The sequence below is a fragment of the Pongo pygmaeus genome, chromosome 5 (genome assembly GCF_028885625.2).
Source record: "Pongo pygmaeus isolate AG05252 chromosome 5, NHGRI_mPonPyg2-v2.0_pri, whole genome shotgun sequence".
Classification (NCBI taxonomy): domain Eukaryota; kingdom Metazoa; phylum Chordata; class Mammalia; order Primates; family Hominidae; genus Pongo; species Pongo pygmaeus.
The window spans coordinates 146,284,483-146,307,961 of NC_072378.2; the positions used below are offsets into that span (position 1 = coordinate 146,284,483).

Here is a 23,479-nt window from a genome sequence, read left to right on the forward strand (position 1 = left end):
TTTGGATAATAGTTCCTTATCAGATATGTGTTTTGAAAATATTTTCTCCCATTCTGTAGCTTGTCTTTTCATTCACTTGACAGTGGCATTTGCAGAGCAGAAATTAGTTTGAATGAAGTATAGCTTATCAATTCTGTTTTGGATTGTGCCTCGGGTACTGTAGTGAAAAAGTCATTGCCAAACCCAAGGTGATCTAGATTTTCTTCTATGTTATTTTCAAGGAGTGTTATAATTCTGCATTTTAAATTTAAGCCTGTGATTCATTTTGAGTTAATTTTTGTGAAGGGTATAGATTCAGTGATTTGTGTGTGGATGTCCAGTTGTTACAGAACCATTCTTTGAGAAGACAATTTTTGCTTCATTTTATTGCCTTTGCTCTTTTATCAAAGATTAGTTGGCTATATTTATGCGGGTCTATTTATGGGTTTTCTATTCCTTCCATTGATCTAGTTGTCCTTTCCTTTACAAATACCACACTGTCTTGATTACTATAGCTTTATAGTAAGTCTTGAATTTAGATACTATCAGTCTTCTGACTTTGTTCTTCTCCTTCAATATTGTTTTGGCTACCTTGGTTGTTTTTTTTTTTTTTTTTTTTTGCCTCTCCATATAAACTTTAAAATCAGTTTGTTCATAGTCACAAAATAATGTGTTGGGATTTTACTAGTGATTACACTGAGCCTATAGATCAGGTTGGGAAGAACTAATGTCTTGAGAATATTAAGCCTTGCTATCCGCAAACATGAAGTATCTCTCCATTTATTTATTCTTTGATATTTTCTTCAGTGTTTTGTAGTTTTTCTGATGTAGATATTGTACATATTTTGCTAGACTTATACCTAAGTATTTCATTTTTGGGGGGTGCTAAGGTAAATGGTATTACATTTTTAATTTTAAATGCTACTTGTTCATTGCTGGTATATAGAAAAGCAATAGACTTTTATATATTAGTCTTCTCTTACAACCTTTCTATAATCTCTTATTAGTTCCAGAAGGGTTTTTTTGGTCAATCGTTTCAGGTTTTTTTTTTTTTTTTTGAGACGGAGTCTCACTCTGTCGCCCAGGCTGGATTGCAGTGGGGCAATCTTGGCTTACTGCAAGCTCTGCCTCCCAGGTTCACACCATTCTCCTGCCTCAGCCTCCTGAGTAGCTGGGACTACAGGCGCCCACCATCACACCCAGCTAATTTTTTTTGTATTTTTAGTAGAGACGAGGTTTCACCATGTTAGCCAGGATGGTCTTGATCTCCTGACCTTGTGATCCACCCGCCTCAGCCTCCCAAAGTGCTGGGATTACAGGCTTGAGCCACTGTGCCCTGCCTCAGATTTTCTACATACATGATCATGTCATCTGTGAACAAAGACGGTTTCATTTCTTTTTTCCCAATCTGTATACCTTTTATTTCCTTTTGTTGTGTAGCATTAACTAGGACTTCAAGAACAATGTTGAAAAGGACTGGTAAGAGGGAGTATCCTTGCTTTGTTCCTGATCTGAGTGGGAAAGTTTCAAGTTTCTCACCATTAAATATGATGTTAGCTGTAGGGTTTTTGTAGATATCCTTTATCAGGTTGAGGAAGTTCCTCTTTATTTGTAATTTACTAAGAGTTTTTACAAAGAATGGGTGTTGGATTTTGTAAAATGCTTTCTTTTTGCACCTACTGATATGTTCATGTGATTTTTCTTCTTAGGCTCTTCATTCGATGGACAAAAACCACAAGATTATCTAAATAGATGCAGAAAAGGCCTTCGATAAAAATCCTCATTCCTTCATGTTAAAAACTCTCAATAAACTAGGTATTGATGGAACATACCTCAAAATAATTAGAGCCATTTATGACAAACTCACAGCCAGTGTCCTCACTGAATGGGCAAAAGCTGAAAGCATTCTCCTTGAAAACCAGCACAGGACAAGTTTGCCCTCTCTCCCAACCCCTATTCAATATAGTATTGGAAGTTATGGCCATGGCAATTGGGCAAGAGAAAAAAATGAAGAGTATTTAAATGGGAAAAGAGGAAGTCAAACTATCTTTTTTTGCAGATGACATAATCCTATATCTAGAAAACCCATTATCTCAACCCAAAAGCTTCTTAAACTTCAGCAAAGTCTCAGGATAAAAAATCAAAGTGCAAAAATTGCTATACACTAATAATAGGCAAGCCAAGAGCCAAATCATGAATGAACTTTGATTCACAATTGCCACAAAAAGAATAAAATACCTAGGAATACAGCTAACAAGGGAAGTGAAGGACCTCTTCAAGGAGAACTACAAAGCACTGCTCAAAGAAATCAGAGATGATGCAAACAAATCGAAAAACGTTCCATGCTCATGGATAGGAAGAATCAATATTATGTAAATGGTCATACTTCCCAAAGCAACTTATAAATTCAATGTTATTCCCATTAAATTACCATTGACATTCTTCACAGAATTAGAAAAAACTATTTTGAAATTTATATGGAACCAAAAAAGAGCCTGAATACTGAAAGCAATCCTTAGCAAAAAGAACAAAAGTAGAGGCATCAGGCTAGCTGACTTCAAACTATACTACAGGGCTACAGTAACCAAAGTAGCATGGTACTGGTACAAAAACAGACACATAGACCAATGGAAAAGAATAGAGAATCCAGAAATAAGACTGCACACCTACAACTGTCTCATCTTTGACAAACCTGACAAAAACAAGCAATGGAGAAAGGATTCCCTATTTAATAAATGGTGCTGGGAGAACTAGCTAGCCATATGCAGGATATTGAAACTGGAACCTTCCTTATGCCTTATACAAAAATCAACTCAAGATGGATTAAAGACTTAAATGTAAAACTCCAAACTATAAAAACACTAGAAGAAAACCTGGGCAATACCATTTAGGATATAGGCATTGGCGAAGATTTCATGATGAAAACACTAAAAGCAATTGCAACAAAAGCAAAAATTAGCAAATGGGCCTAATTAAACTAAAGAGCTTCTGCACAGCAAAAGGAACTATCAACAGAGTAAATAGACAGCCTACAGAATGGGCGAAAATTGTTGCAATCTATGTATCTGACAAAGGCCTAATATCCAGAATCTATAAGGAACTTAAACAAATTTACAAAAAAAAAGCAACCCCATTAAAAAATGGGCAAAGGACATGAACAGACACTTCTCAAAAGAAGACATACATATGGCTAACAAACATGAAAAAAGCCTTCACATCACTAATTATTAGATAAATGCAAATCAAAACCACAATGAGATACCATCTCACATCATTCAGGATGGCGATTATTAAAAAGTCAAAAAATGACAGATGCTGATGAGGATGTGAAGAAAAAGGAACACTTTAATACTATTGGTGGGAGTGTAAATTAGTTCAACCATTGTGGAAAACAGTCTGGTGATTCCTCAAAGACAAAGAGGCAGAAATACCATTCTACCCAGCAATCTCATTACTGGTTATATACTCAAAGGAATATAAATCATTTTCTTATAAAGACACATGCACATATATGTTTATTGCAGCACTATTTACAATAGCAGACATAGAATCAACCTAAATGCCCATCAGTGATAGACTGGATAAAGAAAATGTACATATACAACATGGAATACTATGCAGCCATAAAAAGGAATCAGGTCACGTGCTTCGCAGGGACATGGATGGAGCTGGAGGCCATCATCCTTAGCAAACTTACACAGGAACAGAAAACCAAATACTGCATGTTCTCACTTACAAGTGGGAGCTAAATGATGAGAATACATGGACACATGGTGGGGAACAACACACACTGGGGCCTGTTGGAGAGTAGGGAGTGGGAGGAGGGAGAGGATCAGGAAGAATAACTATTGGATAATGGGCTTAATACCTGGGTGATAGGATGATCTGTGTAGCAAACCACCATGGCACACATTTACCTATGTAACAAACCTGCATATCCTGCACATGTATCCCTGAACTTAAAAGTTGGAAATAAAAAAAAAAAGAGTGATTATGTCAGGGACTAGGTGGTAGCTGTGGAGATGATGAAAAGTGGTCAGAGTCTAGATGTATTTTGAAGGTGGGCTTGATTGGCTGGTGGATTAGATGTGAAGGATGAGAGAAGAAAAAGTACTAGGATGACTCCAGAGTTTTTTCCTTGAGCAAGAAAAAAGGATGAATGCCATTTACCGAGATTATAGAAAATAGCCAGTCTGTTTATTCTTACACTATCAATTGACACAACTTCCAGTTAAGTTCATTTTATTTTCTGAAAGTTACAGGAGAAGACTTTACTGGTTATGACCTTATATTGCTTTAATGGTCATCTATAGCCAAAATCATGGACATAAATTCTAGGGAGGGTTCCTGGTAAGCCTCCTATTCCTGTTATGAGAAGAAACCAGCATGCCCATGCTTCCCAGCAGCATACTGTAATTGCTAAGTGTCAGTGATGATGTCAGTTTTAGTGTCTCAGTAACAGTTGTTAGAGTAAGGAAGGAAGGAAGGAAGGAAGAGGATGAAAATAAAGAACGAAAAGTTAGAAACTATGTAGTCCCAGCCTCTAGAAGCCAGAGGCATGGTCTACTTAGGGTCCTCTTGAGACAGGTGAAGACTTTTCAGTGTCACAAAATTAATATCACAAAGTGATGTTATGTTAGTATTATGACATCAAAATGTGTGGGCAGGCTGGGCGCAGTGGCTCACGCCTGTAATCCCAGCACTTTGGGAGTCTGAGGCAGGTGGATCACCTGAGGTCAGGAGTTCGAGACCAGCCTGGCCAACATGGGGAAACTCCGTCTCTACTAAAAATACAAAATTAGTGGGGCATGGTGGAGCAAGCCTGTAATCCCAGCTACTGGGAAGGCTGAGGCAGGAGAATCGCTTGAATCCAGGAGGAGGAGGTTGCAGTGAGCCGAGATCGTGCCATCGCACTCCAGTCTGGGCAACAAGAGCGAAACTCCATCTCAAAAAAAAACAAATAAATAAATAAAATAATAATAATAATAATAATAATAATAATAATAATAATAATGTGTGGGCAGATGTCAGCTACACCATAGTTTCAGAATGCAATAAATTCACATTTAAAAACCTTGAAGTACACTGTATCAAAACTTTACTTCATCTTTCATTCTTATGTGATTCAGTTGATAGGCTAGAAGGACAATGAAAGTGAGTTCCATCATGCCGCCTGGTGTCTGTGTCCTTAGATAAAGACTGAGTGTATTTGCAAACTCTCCGTTAATGACAGCATTTTTTTTTACTCTGAGCTTTATTGAGGTATAATTGACATACAAAAATTGTACATATTTAAGGTGTATAATGTAATGTTTTGATATACATATACATTCTGAAATGATTACCAAAATCAAGATAATTAACACATCCATCACCTCATAGTTATCTATTTAGCAAATCCTTTACTAGGTGGCAAAATTGATTTTAAAATCACATTTTTATCCCCTTGAAATTTTTTCATCTGTAAATTTTCAAGGGCAGTCTTTTAATAGAATACAAACAGCTCATTCCTTCTGTGGCTCCAAGCTGGCACTTCAGCATTGGGTTTAAATTTTAGAGCAACATATGAAAATCTCCTGAATAAACTTGTCAATGATTACGGTCATCAAAACGTAGTATGATCAAGGAAACTGGTTTTTGCATAATATTCTGAATATTCTGAATATTCAACTCCACTGAGCTTGAATAAATGAAGTATAAATTAAACATATCGATTTTTTTCTTTTGGTACATGGTCTATGTTATTGCAGATTAGCATCCCCAAAATCCCAAATTTGAAATGCTTCAAAACTTAAACCTTTTGAGCACTGATATAAGGCTCAAGGGAAATGCATTTTGGATTTCAGATGCTCAACCAGTAAGCATATAATGCAAATATTCAAAAATCTGAAATCCAAAACACTACTGGTCCCAAGATATGGGATACTCAACCTGTACCATGGTAAATGGTTAGTTCTTCCTTGGCTTATGCCAGTGGTTCTTGATTTAAGCCCCAGGAGATATTGGAAATGTCTGGAAACATTTTTGGTTGTCAAAGCTTGGGGGTGGAGTGTGTTTCTGACATCTGATGGGTAGAGTCTAGGGATGCTGCTCAATGTTATAATGCATAGGACAGGCCCCAGAAGAAAGAATTGCCTGGCCCAAAATGTCAACCAGTAGTGCTGAGGGTGAGAATTCTTGACTTATGCCATAGACATTCCACAGCTCAAATCACAGTTGCATTCCTTTAGCTGAAGCTTACAGTTCAGTTGTTCTACTCAATATTTGAATGCTGAAGGAAGACTGGCCCTCTAGGGTTGTATTTCTAGAACAGGGAGAATGTAGTACTTTGAGGTTGCATGCTTTAGAATTAGTCATTATGTGAGTTGGAAGACCATTTGATTCTTTATTAGAAGTTAGCAAGTGTGCCAGATTAGACCTTCACCCAAGAATGTCATGAGGGTTGAAAGGTTTTTAAAAGATAATAGTTATCTTTGTTTCATGTTTAACAACTTTATGCATTGTCTGGTCATTCCAGCTCCACAGAAAGCTCTTCAGTTGAGTTTCAATTACAGCCCACAATTCCAGATGCTACAACATTTTAACTGTGCCTACCAGATATCAGTAAGATTCACAGACCTGGAGTACAACATTCTTTACAATGTGTGCTTCATATTTTGAAGGCCATCTGTCTCATTTTCATCTACAATTGGCTCTGCTGAAGTTTTGCATGCCAAATGATATTTTTTAAAATAAGCTTTTGTGCTACTTTAAAAATGTTTCAAAAATATCTTCGAGATACAATTCACACACCATGAAATTCAGCCATTTAAAGTGTACAAGTCAATGGTTTTTAGTAGATTCACAAAGTTGTGCAACTATCACACTACAGTCTAAATTTAGAACACTTTCATTACTCCATAAAGAAACCCCATGCCCATTAGCAGTCACTCCAGTTCCTCTCCTAGTCCTGGGCAACCACTAATGTAATTTCTGTCTCTAAAGATTTGCCTGTTCTTAGAGGAGTGGCGGTGTACACCTATAGTTCCAGCTACTTGAGGAGGCCAAGGCAGGAGGATCGCTTAAGCCCAGGAGTTTGAGGCTGCAGTGAATTATGATACTGCTACTGCACTCCCATCTGGGTGACAGAGTGAGAACCCATCTCTAAAAAAAATAAAGATTTGCCTATTCTAGACATTTCTTATAAACAGAAATATACAGTATTTTGGGAGTGTTTTTTTTTTCTCTTAGCATAATGTTTTTAAGGTTCATCCATGTTGTAGCATGTATAAATATTTCATTTCCTTTTTGTCCAAATCATATTCTATTAGAAGTATAACCATATTTGATTTATCCATTTATCATTTGATGGGCATTTGGGTTGTTTCCACTTTGCCTACTATAAATAATGCTGCTATAAATATTCACATAAAAGTTTTTCTATGAGCACATGTTTTCATTTCTCTCCATTATTATTATAGGCTGAACTGTGGCTCCACCAAATTCATAATTTGAAGTCCCAACCCCTAGTATCTCAGGATGTAACTATTTAAAGATAAGGTGTGTACAGAGGTGGTTATGCTAAAGTAAAGCTGCTAGGATGGGGGGCTCTAATCCCGTATGAATAGTGTCCTTATAAAAAGCCATCAGGGGCCTGTCTGCACAGGGAAAGACCATGTGAGGACACAGAAAACAGCCATCTGCAAGAAAGGAGAGAGATCTTAGAAGAAAACAGACCTGCCAGCACTGTAATCTTCAACTGCCAGCCTCCAAAACTGTAAGAAATAAATTTCTGTTGTTTAATTTACTCAGTCTGTGGTATTTTGTTATGGCAGCTCTAGCAAACTATTACAGGTATATACCTAGGAGTAGAAATGTTGGGTCATGTGGTAACTCCATTTAACACTCCAGGTACCTGCCAGACTGTTCATATGAGTTTTCGTATGAATATATGTTTTATTTTCTCTTAAGTACATAGGAGTGGCATAGCTGCTAGGTGTACATTTAACTATTTAAGACACAGATAAATGGTTTTCCAAAGCAGCTGTACCATTTTACATTCCTACCAGCAATGTTCGAGGGTTCCAATTTTCCATATCCTTAACAAAACTTGTTATTGTCTATCTTTTGACTATAGTTCGAGGACTAAGCTCTGATTTTTATCTTGCCCAAATTCCTACCTAAGAGGTCTGGGGAGTCATGTCCTACAAACCTTGGATCCTCATCAGATGGCTTTTATTTGACCATGTATATTGTGACTTGCTTTTCAGTCTGACTCTGGCGTAACATTATGAGACAAGGAAATAATATTTAGCCCCAAAATATATTTCCTTGCCATGCCTTGAAATTGCCCTGCAAAGCCTCTTGTGGGAAAAATCCACATTCCATAGAAAATCCCCCTCCCCTTTCGTTTTCCTTCCTTTCTTTGTAGATCCAGTGGATAATCAACTAAGAGCTAGGCATCCTTTTAGATTTGATAGAAACATTTTACAATCTACCCTCTCTCTGAGGTCTGCTGAGAGATTCCTCTGAACAATAAAACTGGTTCTCCACAATCCTTTATCTTTAACCTGAACATTCCTTTCTATTGATCCCAAGTCTTTTTAGACAAATTCAACCAATTGTCCACTCGAAAATATTTAAATTTACCTATAGCCTGGAAGGCCCCACTTTGAGTTGTCTCATCTTTCTGAACCAAACCAATGTATTTCTTAAATGTATTTGATAGATGTTTTATGCCTCTCTAAAATATATAAAACCAAGCTGCACCTCGACCACCTTGGGCTCATGTTCTCAGGACCACCTGAGGGTTGTGTCACGGGCCATGGTTGCTCATATTTGACTCAGAATAAATCTCTTCAAATATTTTACAGAGTTTGACTCTTCATCGACAACTCATGTGGTGTCAAGTGATAGCTCATCGTTTTTTAATAGACTATTTTCTAGAGCAGTTTAAGGTTCACAGCAAAATTGAGCAGAAAGTACAGAGTTCTCATATACCCCTGCCTCCCCCCATCCCCATGCACCCCTGCCTCCCCCCAACCCCATGCACCCCATGCACAACCTTTCCTACTATCAATATCCCACATCACAGTTGTACATTTGTTTCAAATTATGACACATCATTATCCAAAGTCCATAGTTTATATTAGGGTCCATTTTTGGTGGTGTACATTCTATGGGTCCAGCAAATGTGTAATGACATATATCCACCCGTGTAGTAGCATACAGAAGGCTCACTGTCCTAAAAATCCCATTTTGTTTATTCATTCCTTCCTCCTCTCCAAACCTTCATATTTCGGTTTTGATATCTACTTTCCCAGCTGCTAAAGCTGTTGATCATCTTTTCATGTGCTTATTGGTCACTTACATATTATCTTCTTTGGAGAAATGTCTATTCAAATCCTTTGCCCAGTTTTAAATTGGGTTATTTGTCTTTCTGTTGTTGAATATCACTGCTTTTTAAGGTTGAGTTTGCTCCCTGCCAAGGAGGAAAACCCATGACTTTTGTCTACTATGAGAAAAACGCTAATACTTTATTATTCTGGAGAATGGCTTCCTCAGGAAATTCACTGTTCCTTTCTGCTTGAGATTCACTAAATGTTAATGAAGCCACTTTGTGGTTTCGGAGCAGAGCCATCGTTTTTCTTGGCAGCCAGATTTATAGGACTCCAAAAGAAACAACCAGCATTAGGCAGTATTAAATACAATTTGGAGATAAAAGCTCATCGGTGTGTATAACAATTACTGATATCAAAATCAAGGAATAAGAATCAAATAGCACTTCTTACTGTTCATGGACTTCAAAAGATTTATATGAATTTGGAACTATTAAAACTTCCTCTAAATTTAAATATGAAACAGATAGGAATAATACAGTTACATGAGAAGTATTAGTCATTTCTCAGTGCTTATGAGCTGGGTCCCTTTGGTGGACAGTATTTGTGCAAATGTTTTAGCAACTACATGACTCTGCTCTGTTGTGAGCCATAGTTATCATATTTTTATTTATTCTAACCAGTTAAATTACTATTTACTGAACACCCACTGCCTCTTGTACTGAAGTCATTCAATTCTTTGATACATTTTAAAAAAGAAATAGTTGCTTTTTCTCTGTTTACTAACTTAAAAAAAAAAAGAAAATAACACCCCCCATCCTTCCTTGTATTTCTTAGTTGGCTGAAGATATTTTGGAACTTAACACCATATATTTTGGGAGAAAGAAAAACAAACCTAAAACAGAAAATACCATAGTTATTTAAATATAGGACTGAAAAGAAACTCTTGAAGTTTATCTGCACTTAAAAAAACTCTTTCCTTTTCTTAAAATTTTTCAGAAAGGATTTCACTATCTCCTTTGATAGTTTATTCTGCATTCTAAAACTCTCTTTTCTCATGGATAATCAAAACCGATCCTATAGGCGCCTCTTCCGTATTCAGTAGAAAAGGTGACCAGCGGCCGGGTGAGGTGGCTCATGCCTGTAATCCCAGCACTTTCGGAGGCCAAGGCAGGTGGATCTCCTGAGGTCAGGAGTTCGAGACCAGCCTGGCCAACATGGTGAAACCCCGTGTTTACTAAAAATACACACATTATCTGGGCACGGTGGTGGGTGCCTGTAATGCCAGCTACTCAGGAGGCTGAGGCAGGATAATCGCTGGAACCCGGGAGTCGGAGGTTGTGGTGAGCCAAGATCGCATCATTGCACTCCAGCCTGGATAACGAGTGAAACTCCATCTCAAAAAAAAAAAAGAAAGGAAAAAAGAAAAAAGAAACGGTGACTAGCTCCCTCCACCATCTTGATATAATGATGAAATTCTTCACGCCTTCTCTACTCAATGAGGGAGAAAACAAACATGAAAATATTGGAAGACACAAGACTAAGTACTAACATTTGTTGACAATATTAATTTTCTCAATGTTTAGGTTTCTGAAAATAGAACATTTACTGTTGACTTTTCCCCTCATGTTACCAGGTGTATCTTCAAACATTCTAGAAACTTCATGAGATAATAAATTATTATTAAGCCAAATTAGGTGCTTTATCTTTTTGACTGAAAAAATTGAAACATGGAATAAATTCATTATTTAATATTAACATAGGTCTACATTTTCTCTGCAAAATTCTTGACCCATAACTGCAAATTTTAAGATTAAAAATACAGGCTGACTGCAGTGGCTCATGCCTATAATCTTAGCACTTTGGGAGGCTGAGGCAGGAGGATCACTTGAGCCCAGGAGTTTGAGACTAGCCTGGGCAACATGGAGAAACCCTGTCTCTACAAAAACTACAAAAATCATCCTAGTGTGGTGGCATGTGCCTGTAGTTCCAGATACCTGGGAGACTGAGGTGGGAAGATCACCAGACCCTGGGAGGTTGAGGCTGCAGTGAGTCACGATCATGCCACTGTACTCCAACCTGGGCAACACAGTGAGATCTTGTCTCAAAGAAAAAAAAAAAAGTTGAAAAGGAAAGAAACAAACTTTTCAGGAACGGTACACATGCAAAGCAAGCCTGGCACGTAATGAGTATAAATTAGAAATTATATAAAATATATACATTAGAAAATATAAGTTAATGTATATAAAATAGAAAATATACTTTTTTGGTTAATAAAACAAAATGATGTGAGGTTATGAAGAAATTGTATAATTTCTTAATTGGCTTTGAAAGCAATTTCAAGCATCCTAAAAGAGTTTTGAGTGATAAAAATGTAACTAGAATAAAAGCTTCTCACATTCGTAAGAGGAACAATTACTTCTCTTCCAGTGATCTCCAAACTTATTTAATTACATATCTCACCAGTAAAAGGTTTGTGCAACTATATATCCAGTGCATATTTATTTAAAATGTAAATAGGTTATTAACTATTTCTATTTTAAAGCATGCATAAATTATAGTTGGAGTAAAACAATGTAAAATATTGTGTTTTTACTTACTAACAGGACAGAATCTTTTTGCTGTTATTAAAACATAGTTTTTTAAAGTTTTTAAATAAAAACAGGCTATTGAATATATTTCATTATTTAAATTCTTTGCTGTTGTTTGTATTAGTCCATTTTCATACTCCTATGAAAAAATCCCCAAGACTGGGTAATTTATAACGAAAAAGAGGTTGAATTCACTTACAGTTCCACATGGCTGGGGAGGCCTCACAATTAGGGTGGAAGGTGAAGGAGGAGCAAAGACATGTCTTACATGGTGGCAGGCAAGAGACTGTGTTGAGCATGTTGTTTTTGTTGACACATATGAAGGAAATCCTAGGTCCCTTCAGACTCCTTGGTCTTGGAGATCCCTAAGGATCACACTTGGAAACTGATGGTCTATGGCAATGGGTCCTTTTAGGCCTTGAATCCCTTTAAGATCTGACAATATGAAACTCTGTCTCTGGGAAGCTGCTGGAAGGTACACATCTTGGGAGTTTGCCCTTTGAAGCTCACCTGTGGACGTTTTTTCCTTCCATAAGTCCACTGACTCCGGTTAGGAATGCTTGGTCTGATAAGCGTCCTTTTTATGTAATGGTAGATAAACTGCTTTTTCCAATACCTACACACACAATTTCAAAACCAAGGAGGAAATAAGATTGAAAAAAAGGAAGTAAGGAATAATGGAAGAAAGGAAGGGAAAAAAAGAATTAAAAGGTGGTTTACTGTAATCCCAGCACATTGGGAGGCCGAGGCAGGTGGATCGCTTAAACCCAGGAGTTCGAGACCAGCCTGGGCAACATAGCGAAACGCTGTCTCTACAAAAAATTAACCAGGTGTGGTGGTGCATGTCTGTAGTACCAGCTACCTGGGAGGCTAAGGCGGGGAGATCACCTCAGCCTGAGAAGTTGAGGCTGCAGTGAGCTGTCATGGCACCACTACACTTCACCCTGGGTAACAGAGACTGTGTCTCAAAAAAAAAAAAAAAAAAAAAAAAAAAAAACGGTGGTTTACTCAGTAGAGATCTTTATCTTGCTTGAAAGGCCAAAGCCATTTTAAGAAGGAAACTTGCTAAATCTTCTCCTGTATGTGTAAATAGTAATCCCTTAAAAATAAATCACTGCATAAACGAGATGACTGCTTGAGTCATCATTAATAACTTATTAAAAAGACAGAAGTGCCTCTTACAGAGGTATAAAGTATTTATTTGCACCCTATCATGCTGGCAGAAAACCTGGGAAGGCAAATCTTGAGTGCAGGGTAGAAAATGGTCAGTTGCAGAATATAAACATTAACATGATTATAATTACTGACTTGAGAAGTGAAAAGCACTGGGGAAGTTTTAGGTAAATACAACATTCCACACTGATGCTTTCATAGTTTAATAGCGGAATCACTTACAAACATTCTGATAAAGATCAGAAACTAAAATGCATTCCTGTTTAAAACACAGATTTGCATTTACCAAAGAAGACATAATTCTCTGACAAAGGAAAAATACACTCAACATTATCAACAGGCAATGATGCTGTCAATGGAAATTTTTACAAAGGCTCTGGAAAAATAACTGGAGACAGTAGTTGTTTGATTATGGGAAGCCAAGAGATCAGAAGTGGCATGAGGTGCCTTACGGTTCTGGGTAAAGAATTAGGGACATGATGCAGTAAATGTTAATTAAACAGTCTTGGCAGAAAATGACCACAGGTAATTTCAGTATGTCCTAAATAAATAATAAAATGTGCAGAAATGATTTCTAAGGAAATTTGAGCACAAATGTTTGCTCATTAGAACACTGGAAGGGTCAGTAATCAAAAACTGTGTGCATATAATCACAGGTCTGGGAAGATCCCATAGGTGGAAAATGTGTCCTTGGACAAATCGCTCCTCTAATAGGCTATCTACGGGGGTGTGGAGCATTAAGAGCAGGTTTACTGGAGAGACAAAGATAACAATAGGGTTTGGAAAGGCAGACCATTTAAAAAAGGCTGATTTTTTGATAAGCAGGGAAAAAGTTATTGATTTTAATAATAGTAGTGACCTATACAAATAACATTATACAGATAATGGAGGCTGTTTTTTTTTATTTCTATTTTGCAGGAAAAGAAGCATAAGCTGCAATAAAAATTTGGTTTCAAGATAACAGTCAGTCCCCAAAAATCAGTATTGATAGTCACTGACATTAAATGATGAAGATACAAGGACAGTGTGGGGACCTTTACTCTTCAAAGATGAGCTATACGTGCCCCTGAAAGGCTGTCTGAAGGCAGGGGAAGGCTGGAGATGGCAACTTTGGCCTCTGCCAAGTACTCATGCTATTTTCTGTATGTGATACTATCTGTTTTCTAACTCAGAGGCAACACCACATACCTAGCATAAGGCTTGAACTCCCTTTGGGGTTATCAATTACTTACATAGCCTTCCTCTAAGGGAAGGCTTGCAAGTGGTTCATATTCGACCCTTCCATGTGATAAGCATTCATGTAGGCTTCACAATGTAACAGAGGTACGCAGAGATTCTTGTAAACAGAAAATTTTATAAAACTGTTAACTGATCTCACTTTGAAGAAGTCTTACTGACTAGATGTCCTTTATCAGAATAGACAGGCTTAAAATGCATTGCTTGTACTATACTGTTGTAATGCATTTTTTTTTGCTTTTGCATTGGTTTTTAATTCATTTAATTGGTTTACACTCATTTTTTTTTGCATTCCATTTTTGCATTTGTATGCCAGTTAAAAATTATGAAATGGCACATTGTGGGATTTTGTTTAGCTAAATTCTAGAAAAATTGAAAGATACCTTCTATTTGACTTAAGTAAGCCTGAGGTTATTCAGCATGGTGATCTCTGCATTTTTGAAAGGTTACCTTGTCGTTTGATAAACGTAAATAACTGAAGCACATTGGAAGAGCTATTAAATGAGAGCAGGAGATTAAAAAGACATGATTTCTTACTTTATCCACCTGAAAGGATAGCTTGCGTTGGTGATTAATCTTGCATTGTTAAATTCAGTTCCTAAATATTTAGGTTAAGTAGTTGGTTTGATCATTATTTGTAAAGTATTAGTAGTTGCATGTTGAATTATCATGTTAAGATTTTTAGTTTGTTGTTCATTGTGATATGAAAGATAACAGTTCCTAAAACTGCATGGCTTATTCAGCTCAGGTCACATACAAAGAGAAATGTGATGCTGCAATAAACATAGTAGAGCTATCTGGGTTTGAAGCAAAAAAGCTATGAAGTTAGGTATATGCACTTTACATTGTATGTATCTTTTTAGTTCTAGTAAACTCATCTGGAATCATGTTACAGAAAATGATTCTCCAGGTCGTCCAAACACATTTAAGTTTAACGATTGGGGCTATTCTAACAATTGTGGCTATCTCATTTTGTCTCATTGGTTCATTAGCATAGCACCCATTTAAGAACAACTACTTCTAAACACAGTAATATTTCAGAGGCTATAAAATAATAGAGGAAGAAAACTTTAAAAATCCTTTGTTTGCAGCCAAGAAAATGTGAGGATCAGATTTGTATTTGTTTTGAACAATTGGAAACTGTCACAATTGTTTTTAAGATGTAACAAATGTATATAAAATATGGGATTCTGTAGTATTAGCCATTTTGATATCTCTTGTTCAAAGAAAAAACCAGAAAGCCCCATATGTTCTAAGGCTCAGAAATCAAAGAATTCCACAATTTTCATTTCCACTAAAATATTTATTTAATTGATATCTTACAGAAATAAATAAAAACAGTTTTTGTCTAATACAGATAGTTTTTTTATATATATGTAATTTGATTTTACAAAATTGAAGCATATCAAATTGTTTTCTCTAAAACATAGCTCAGAAAGGAATAGTAGAAAACAAACACAAAGAAATACTGAAATAGTCTCATTTTTAAATTATAAGCATGGGCCTTCTGAATCTCAGCATGACATGTTATTAGTAAAAGAATGTAAGATATGGAGTCAGGGGACCTGGGCTCCACTGTTTACTTGCTACATGTCCTAAGAAAGTTTCAATATATCTGAACTTCAGTTCTCTACCTTTAAAACAGGAAAGATATTAATTATATCAACTTCACAAGATTGTTGGGTAAATTAAACACGTAAATGTACAGGAAAGCTCTTTTTAATATGTGAAGAGCTATAAAAATAACAGTTTGATTTAATTTCATATAAAAGAAATCAATGGATACCTCCTTTTAACTGAAGAATAAGCACCAAAAGCATGTGTGTGTTTTCTTCAGTTGAATTACATCACTCTATAAACCTAGAGTAAGAAAATGCACCTTAACTGAGCACCAAAGCCTCTCAGACAAATGGGATCCAGGGAATGGTTCTATGAGTTTTCCAGGCAGCTAACTGGGAGCTAATAAGTCCTGAGGGTCAAAGAGGGTCCTTTAAAACTCTGAAGGCTCAAAGAAAAGGAAGCCAAACAAGAACATTTGTATTACATCAAATGGCTAGGATATAACAAGCTACTCCTTATTCAGCAATTTCAAAGTCCATTAATTCCTCACAGAAGAAGAAACACTTGGTTATTATCACTTGCAATGATTCGCTTATGTGAACATGGCATTCTCTTGTTCAAAAGGTCAACGACTCGTGCTTAAGGGAGGAACAACTGGAGTGAAATAACAACTCTACCATGAATTCAGATATCACTGGCTAAAAAGTCTAGTTACACAAGAACATGGGAAAGAAAAAGAATCCAAGACATCAGTATAATAATGATTAAAAAAAAAAACCCTGCCATATTTCCATGTTATAATAAAACAAAATCATAAAAACTGCAATATTTACAGATACATCAATCTTACAACATATAAAAACTTTAACAATAAGAAAAATTAAGAGTAGGGAAAGCAGATAATCTTAAGGTAATCATTAACACATTAAAAATCTATTTGGAGTTAACTGTTTACACTAACACCACTTTACACATAATAGAAATATGAATATTTTCATTGTTTTTGTTTTCAGTAGCAAGATGCAGAAGAAAGAAATAACTGTCTAACTTTTTGTAAGGAGTTGTATTACTGCAAAATTACTAGGTGTAAAGTTATGGTATAAGCCTACTCAAAAAATGGGTTAATATAATTCACCATCTACTTAAAATATTACTAACAAGATATTGGTGAATCATGTGCTAAAGATACTGAAGGCCCTTCCAAAACTGAGATCTATGTTTGTTGAATATACCAAGTCATATAAAACTAGACTAGTTTACTTTCTTATTCCAACTCTTTTTATGACTGATCTTATCATAAGAAAAGTACACATTACCTCTCTTAATTCCCTTGCATCGTCAGATATAGATACTATTTGGGACAAAAAATAAATGTTTTATTAGGAGTGTAAAATTAAAAATCTTTATAGATCTTTTGGAAACAGTATATTGAAAAGGACTCAATAAGTACTAGGCCACTGTATAACCAGAACAATAAACAAATTCATTCAACTAGGAACAGTGTTACTGTTATCTACTGGGTTTTTAAAACTTGTAACTTTGCTCTACAGCTATGAAAGTTTATTAATACACTAAAGTCCATGGAGTGAATCAAGTGTAGTTCATTCAAGCTCTTCAGTTTCTTTGGTAAATAGGTCTGCCAGGTCAGCCACAGTCAAGACGGAGGCCTCTGAATGCTTTGCTGATGAGTTCGTGTGACTGCAAGGTTTTCCAAATGAGCACAGTCAGAAAGAAACCCCAAGCCATCAGCAATTATATTTGTAGTAATACGAACTAGGCACATATTTTAAGTTTTTGTAATTGGGCTATAAGAAACTCCCAGAGGAAAGCAAGTGATAAGATCATTGTTATACCTTGTCAAAGTGAAGATTTCTATATATTACTTTTAGGGTTTGTCAAAGTGTTTTTTCTCTGTGCAATTAATAGAACAAAGAATAAAACCCTTGACTACTGCTACTAAGGCTCTCACCTTACAAATTACCTTCTTACCACCTGAAGTTAATTTGTTTCAAGAGCATTTCAAACAACTCGTAACTGCTATTTTATTAAAACAACCTAAATAAAAATCACTGAAGTCTGATACACAAGGAAAACAAGAACTTTAAAAAGCCTTCATGTTTTAGGTAAAAAGGCTCTTGTGGAAGCCTCTTTCCTTCCCAGAAACCAGCAATGGAAGAAAATTTCTAGTTTCAAATTGCTTCTTTGCTATGTGACAATCCCTTTTAAGGCAATAATCTCTTCCTTGGGTACCTTCCAATCCTACCTACCTCCTAAAGATGTAGAAAGATTTATGTTTTCAAAAAGATTTAAATAAATTATAGCATAAATAATATAAAGTTCTATGATTCCAGAGTCAAGCTTTTAAAATTAAGACTGGTTTAGTCTCTCTACTTTTGTTCTGTCTTTGGATTGACACCACAATTAACCTTAACAAGTTTTTTTTTTTTTTTTTTTTTTTTTTTACACAGACTCGTTCTGTTGCCCAGGCTGGAGTGCAGTGGCACGATCTTCGCTCACTGCAACCTCCACCTCCAGGGTTCAAGCGATTCTCCTGCTTCAGCCTCCTGAGTAGCTAACACTATGGTGCGTGTCAACATGCCTGGCTAAATTTTGTGTTTTTAGTAGAGACAGGGTTTCACCATGTTGGCCAGGCTGGTTTCGAACTCCCAACCTCAGGTTATCCACCTCCCTCGGACTCCCAAAGTGCAGGGTTTACAGGTGTAAGCCACCGTTCCCAGCCAACCAGTCAAATTTTAAAGTCCTGATATTTCTATCTGCACATGACTAACAAGTGTGATGGAGAAAGTAGCAATACGACTTTAGTTTACACATATGAGACTAAGGCTTACGTCAGGCATAAAGATATATTTTGTTTAGAAAGTGATCCAATGTGGCAAGGGAATGTAGGATAGTTTATGTTTACATGTTACAATTAATAAATTAATTCAAATATACAAAGTCTGGAGCAATGACTGGGAAACAGTGAAAAGGCAAAATGTCAGACTTTGCTTTTAAAAACGTTATTTGTGTTATATTTTTTGTCGTCATCTAAGTGAAGAAGTTCCAAAGATACAAACTTTTAACAGGAAAACCTTCCCCCTTCTACTTGTGGTAAATTATTACCTACCTCCTCTCAGCAGTTTTCAGCATTGCCTGCATTCTTTCTTCTATTGTTGCTTTAATTAAGAATCTGTGTACAATAGTAGGTCTAAAAGGTACAGAAGAATTTTAAGCTTAAAAACATAGTAAAACAAATCAGTACAAACCGACTTCACATTTTATATGCTATATTCATCAGTCAGTTGGTGCCCACTTGTGGCAGGTGCTGGGAGGGGTTCAGCAGCGAATAAAATGAACTATTTAATCTCCATGAGCTGACATTCTAATGAGAGACAGACAATAAACACATAAAGGAGTAAGACAGTTTCAGGTAAATATAATGCCGGGAGGAGGCTGACATGCAAACTGAAACAACAGTGATGGGAATGAGGCCAGTAGGCAAAGGAGGAGTAGGAAGAACATCCAAACAGAAGAAACAGCACATACATGCACAGTCGCCAGGAAGGGAATATGCCTGGAACAAGCCTAACATGTTCAAGAGGCCAAAAGAAGGCTAGCATGGCAGAAGCACCCTGTAAGCGAGGGAGAGAGGTGAAAATAAGGGTGGAGAGGTGTGCAGGCTCCAGGTCACACAGGGCCTTCCAGGATGTGACCAAGCATTTGAATTTTATCGTGGTTATAATGGGAAGCCCTTGGTGGGTTTGTATGCATGATTTGATGTATACCTGACTGTGCTTTAGAAATCCCTTTGGCAGATGTGTGGAGGATGTACTTCTTGCTCAGCAAGAAGAGCACCAGAGAAGCCAGTTAAGAAGTTCTGTAGTCATCTGGGTAAGTGTGGATGCACTATGGTTGTGTCAGTGGAGATAGCAGTCAAGTAGATTTGGAATATCTTTTGGAGGTAGAGCTGACAAAACTTAAAAGATGAGTGGCATGTGAGATGTGAAAAGAAAAATATAGATGAGTCCTAGATTTCTGATCTGGGCAGGAACAGATGACAGTGTCACATTATAAGATGGGGAAAGCTCAGGGTGGGAGTGAGAGTGCAGAAGCAACACAGTTTTGTTTTGTCCATGTGAAACCTATCAGATACCTATTAGGTATCCAAGGTGAGTCCAGAGATATGTGTGCAGAGCTAGAACTGGATATATGCACCTGGGACAGGAGCTATATGGGCATGTCTGGGCTGGGGGATATATACCTGAGAGTCATCAACCTGTAAAAGCTACCTAAAGCCCTAAGACTGGAAAAATTCATCGAAGGGGTGTAGACAAAGAACTCTCAGACCACTGGCAAGAAGTAGGTCACTAAAAATGTTATAAGCCTCACTTCAGTGATATGGTGGGGAGAAAAATCAACCAGACAGGTTGACAGAGAATGGGGGATAAAAAAGTAGAGATGGAGGTAGGATGTATCAGAGTGTTTTTTTCTTTCTAAAGATGGATAATATTAAGACATATTTATGGGGTAATATATGACAGGTTGAGTATCCCTAATCCAAAAACCCAAAATCCAAAACTTTTTGAGTGCCAACGTGACAAGTGGAGAATTCAACACCTGACTTCACGTGATGAGTCACAGTCAAAACACATTAAAAACTTTGTTTTGTGCACAAAATTATTTAAAATATTATGTAAAATCACCTTCAGGCTATGAGCAGAAGTTGCATATGAAACATAAATAAATTTCATGTTTAGACTGGGGTTTCATTCCTAAGATATCTCACTATGTATATGCAAATATTCTAAAATCTGAAAAAATCCTAAAGCGAAAACACTTGAAGCATTTCAGTTAAGGGATGCTCAACCTGTACAAGGGAAATGTACACCTGTCCTTGAAAAATGAGAAGGAATGGAGTCCAGGACAAATGAATGGATGGCTTTTGAAAGAAAAGGGACACTTCTGCTGTAATAAAAGGGAAGGCACATGAGGTACTTTCCTGCTTATTACTGGATGACATATCCATGCTCCTGCCTACTACCAACCCCTTCCTCCACTTCAGTGTTCGATCCCATATCCTCTTGCCTACACAAGGACACTGTCAAGCATTCTCCCTGTTCTCCTCCTTTACTAGTTTTTGTTGTCTCTAATGAATCATTCTCTTACTAATTCTCCCATTTGAAAGGAAAAACAAAAACCTCTCTTGATCTCATTCTCTTCCATTTCTCTGCAGAAAAACTCCTCAAAATACTAGCCTTACCAGCCACACAGAAGCAGCAGTGCACTGTGGTTAAAGCTTGTACTGTGAAGGCAGAATGGCTGTGCCTGAAATCTGCCACCGCTTCTACTAGTTGTCTGACCATGGGCAAGTTACCTAACCTCTCTGTTATACAAATATTTGTTAAATAAGAAATACACAAAATCCCATTTTCTCCAAAACTAAAGTCAGGCTGTCACCTCTACCACTTAACCTGGTTTTGATCTCCATGTTGCTAAATCTAATGATCAATTCTCAATCCTTATCTTCCTTGACATTTTTCATAGCACTTGAAACAGGTGACCATAACCTCTTCTTTGAGGTACATTTTTTACTTGGTTCCTAGGACACCCCTGTCTTCTGGTTTTCTTCCTAACTCACTGCTTGATCTTTATTTGTTACCTTTGCTGATTCCTTCTCCTCTCCTGGAACAGTTGAACTTTGGTGCCCTGGAGTTCAGTCCATGGTTCTCTATCTAAACTCTGTCTCTATCTAAACTCACCCCTAGGTAATCTCATTCAGAGTCCTGACTTAATGGACTTGTACATCTAGTTACAGAATAGAAATCTCCATTTGGATGTCTGTTCTTCTCTTACCAAATCTGCTCTACCCTGTAGACTTCTCCAGCTCAGCTGAAAGTTACTTCATCCTTCTAGTTGTCCAAGCCAAAACCCATGGTGTTATCCTTGACCCTCTCACACCCCATGTCTAGTCTGTCCAAAAGTACTATCAGTTCTATCTTCAAAATATATCCAGAACCTGACCACTCCTCACCATGTGCACTGCTACTGCCATGGTCAGGTCACCTTCAGCTCTCACCAGGATGACTGCAATAGCCTCCAAGACTCTCCCTGCTTCTACTCTCCCTTGCTCCCCTTCACTCCCACCCCATCACAGCACTCAGAATTATTCTTTTAAAACTTAGGTGAGATATGCCAGGCCTCTGTTCAAAGCCTTCCAATGGCTCCCGATTTCACACAGGGCAAAAGCACCATCCTCACAGTGGCTTTCTGGGCCCAACGTAATCCCTCTCCCCACTGAGCCCACTCACTTCAACTCCTGCTTCTCTCCCTTTTAGCAACTGTAGCTCCTTGCTATTCTTCTAACATACCATACTCCTGACTTAGGGCCTTTGCACCGAAAGTACTGTTTACTTGAACATTCTTTCACAAGACAGCTGCACGACTAACTTTCCCATTTTCCCATTTCTTTCAAGTCCTTGCTCAGACCTTCTCAATAATACCTTGCATGCCTTCCTGCCCAAACACTGCACTCTTACTTCCTCACCCTGCTCTACTTTTCCAGCTCCTAACATATTTAGATTGTACTTATGTTTATTGTTTACCACCTGTCTACCAACCCCGTTACAGCTAGAATCACACTCCATGAGGACATCTCATGTTCCTAAAACAGTCCCTGGCACACAGAAGACACTCAATAAAAATCTACCAAAAAGTATGTGAGTGCTGATGCAGGCAGACTGTTCAAGTTGATGATGGGAAGATGAGGTACTTCTAATCTGATTGTACATGTTTCCCCTGTATGAGGCAAGATCACCATGGGGAGGAAGAAGACAGACTTAAGACAGACTCCTCAGAAAGTAGAAAAAAAATATTGACTTGGAAGGCATAGTAAGATTGTTGGCCTTTTGGACTTGTGGTTTTAAATATGAGACTAGTCCAGCCTATGCTTTAAAAGAACATTGGTAGGACAAAAAATCAATATTTAAAAACACAGAAGAAAACCAACAAAAAACAAGACAGACAAGACTGCATTTTAAATGCCACTTGGTGGTATGTTAGAACAAGCCCGCATTTATTACAGTTACTTTGCCCTATTTGTTAAGAGGCTTAATAAACATGTCTCTTTCCTGTTTACAAGTAAGCCCTTTATTTTCTCTCCCCGTTACTTCTTACGGGGCAGTCTACATTTCTGAGTATGACACAGAAGACTTCATCTCCTGCCGATGATCTCTTTCTCATACTTTATACTGCAACAATTCCAAACTCCTTACAGTCCCTAGAAATGTCATGTCATTTCCCACCATTGTATTTTTGCATATATAACTCTCTCTGGTTGTGTGAATGCCCTTTTCCAGCCAACTTTGAAATAATTATTCCTTCAAGACTCAACACCATAAAGTCTTTCCTGACTCTGTAGGGCCCGAGTGATCATTACCTTCTTTTGTTAACCGTCCTTTTATTATTATACTTTTGCACATTCTACCCCAACACTTTAAGTCATGCTTCCTGTACTACACAGTGACCTCCTTGGGGAAATAAATTACGTATCATTCAATTTGAATCTTCAGTATTTAGAATAACGCCTGACATACAGTAGGTGCTCAATAACTATTGATTTAATAA

General features: G+C 37.2%; 1 protein-coding gene and 1 long non-coding RNA gene across 4 annotated transcripts in view; one reads left to right on the forward strand and one right to left on the reverse strand.

Moving 5' to 3' along the window:
- Positions 1 to 5,729, forward strand: part of LOC129037935 (uncharacterized) — a 56,298-nt gene extending 50,569 nt beyond the window's left edge. Inside the window, exon 3 of the long non-coding RNA XR_008503021.2 lies at positions 1,689 to 5,729. This is a non-coding gene — a long non-coding RNA (uncharacterized LOC129037935). The remainder of the gene's footprint in view (positions 1 to 1,688) is intronic.
- Positions 5,730 to 15,578: 9,849 nt separating this feature from the next.
- Positions 15,579 to 23,479, reverse strand: part of SHPRH (SNF2 histone linker PHD RING helicase) — a 79,724-nt gene continuing 71,823 nt past the window's right edge. For 2 of the 3 annotated variants that reach the window (XM_063666728.1, XM_054490300.2), the window contains exons 29-30: positions 18,984 to 19,064; positions 15,579 to 17,554 (exon numbers count right to left, since the gene is read on the reverse strand). In XM_063666728.1, coding sequence (XP_063522798.1) covers positions 17,458 to 17,554; positions 18,984 to 19,064 — 178 coding nt within the window. In that variant the 3' untranslated portion in view covers positions 15,579 to 17,457. The remainder of the gene's footprint in view (positions 17,555 to 18,983; positions 19,065 to 23,479) is intronic. The other variant, XR_010126798.1, reaches the window with a different exon arrangement.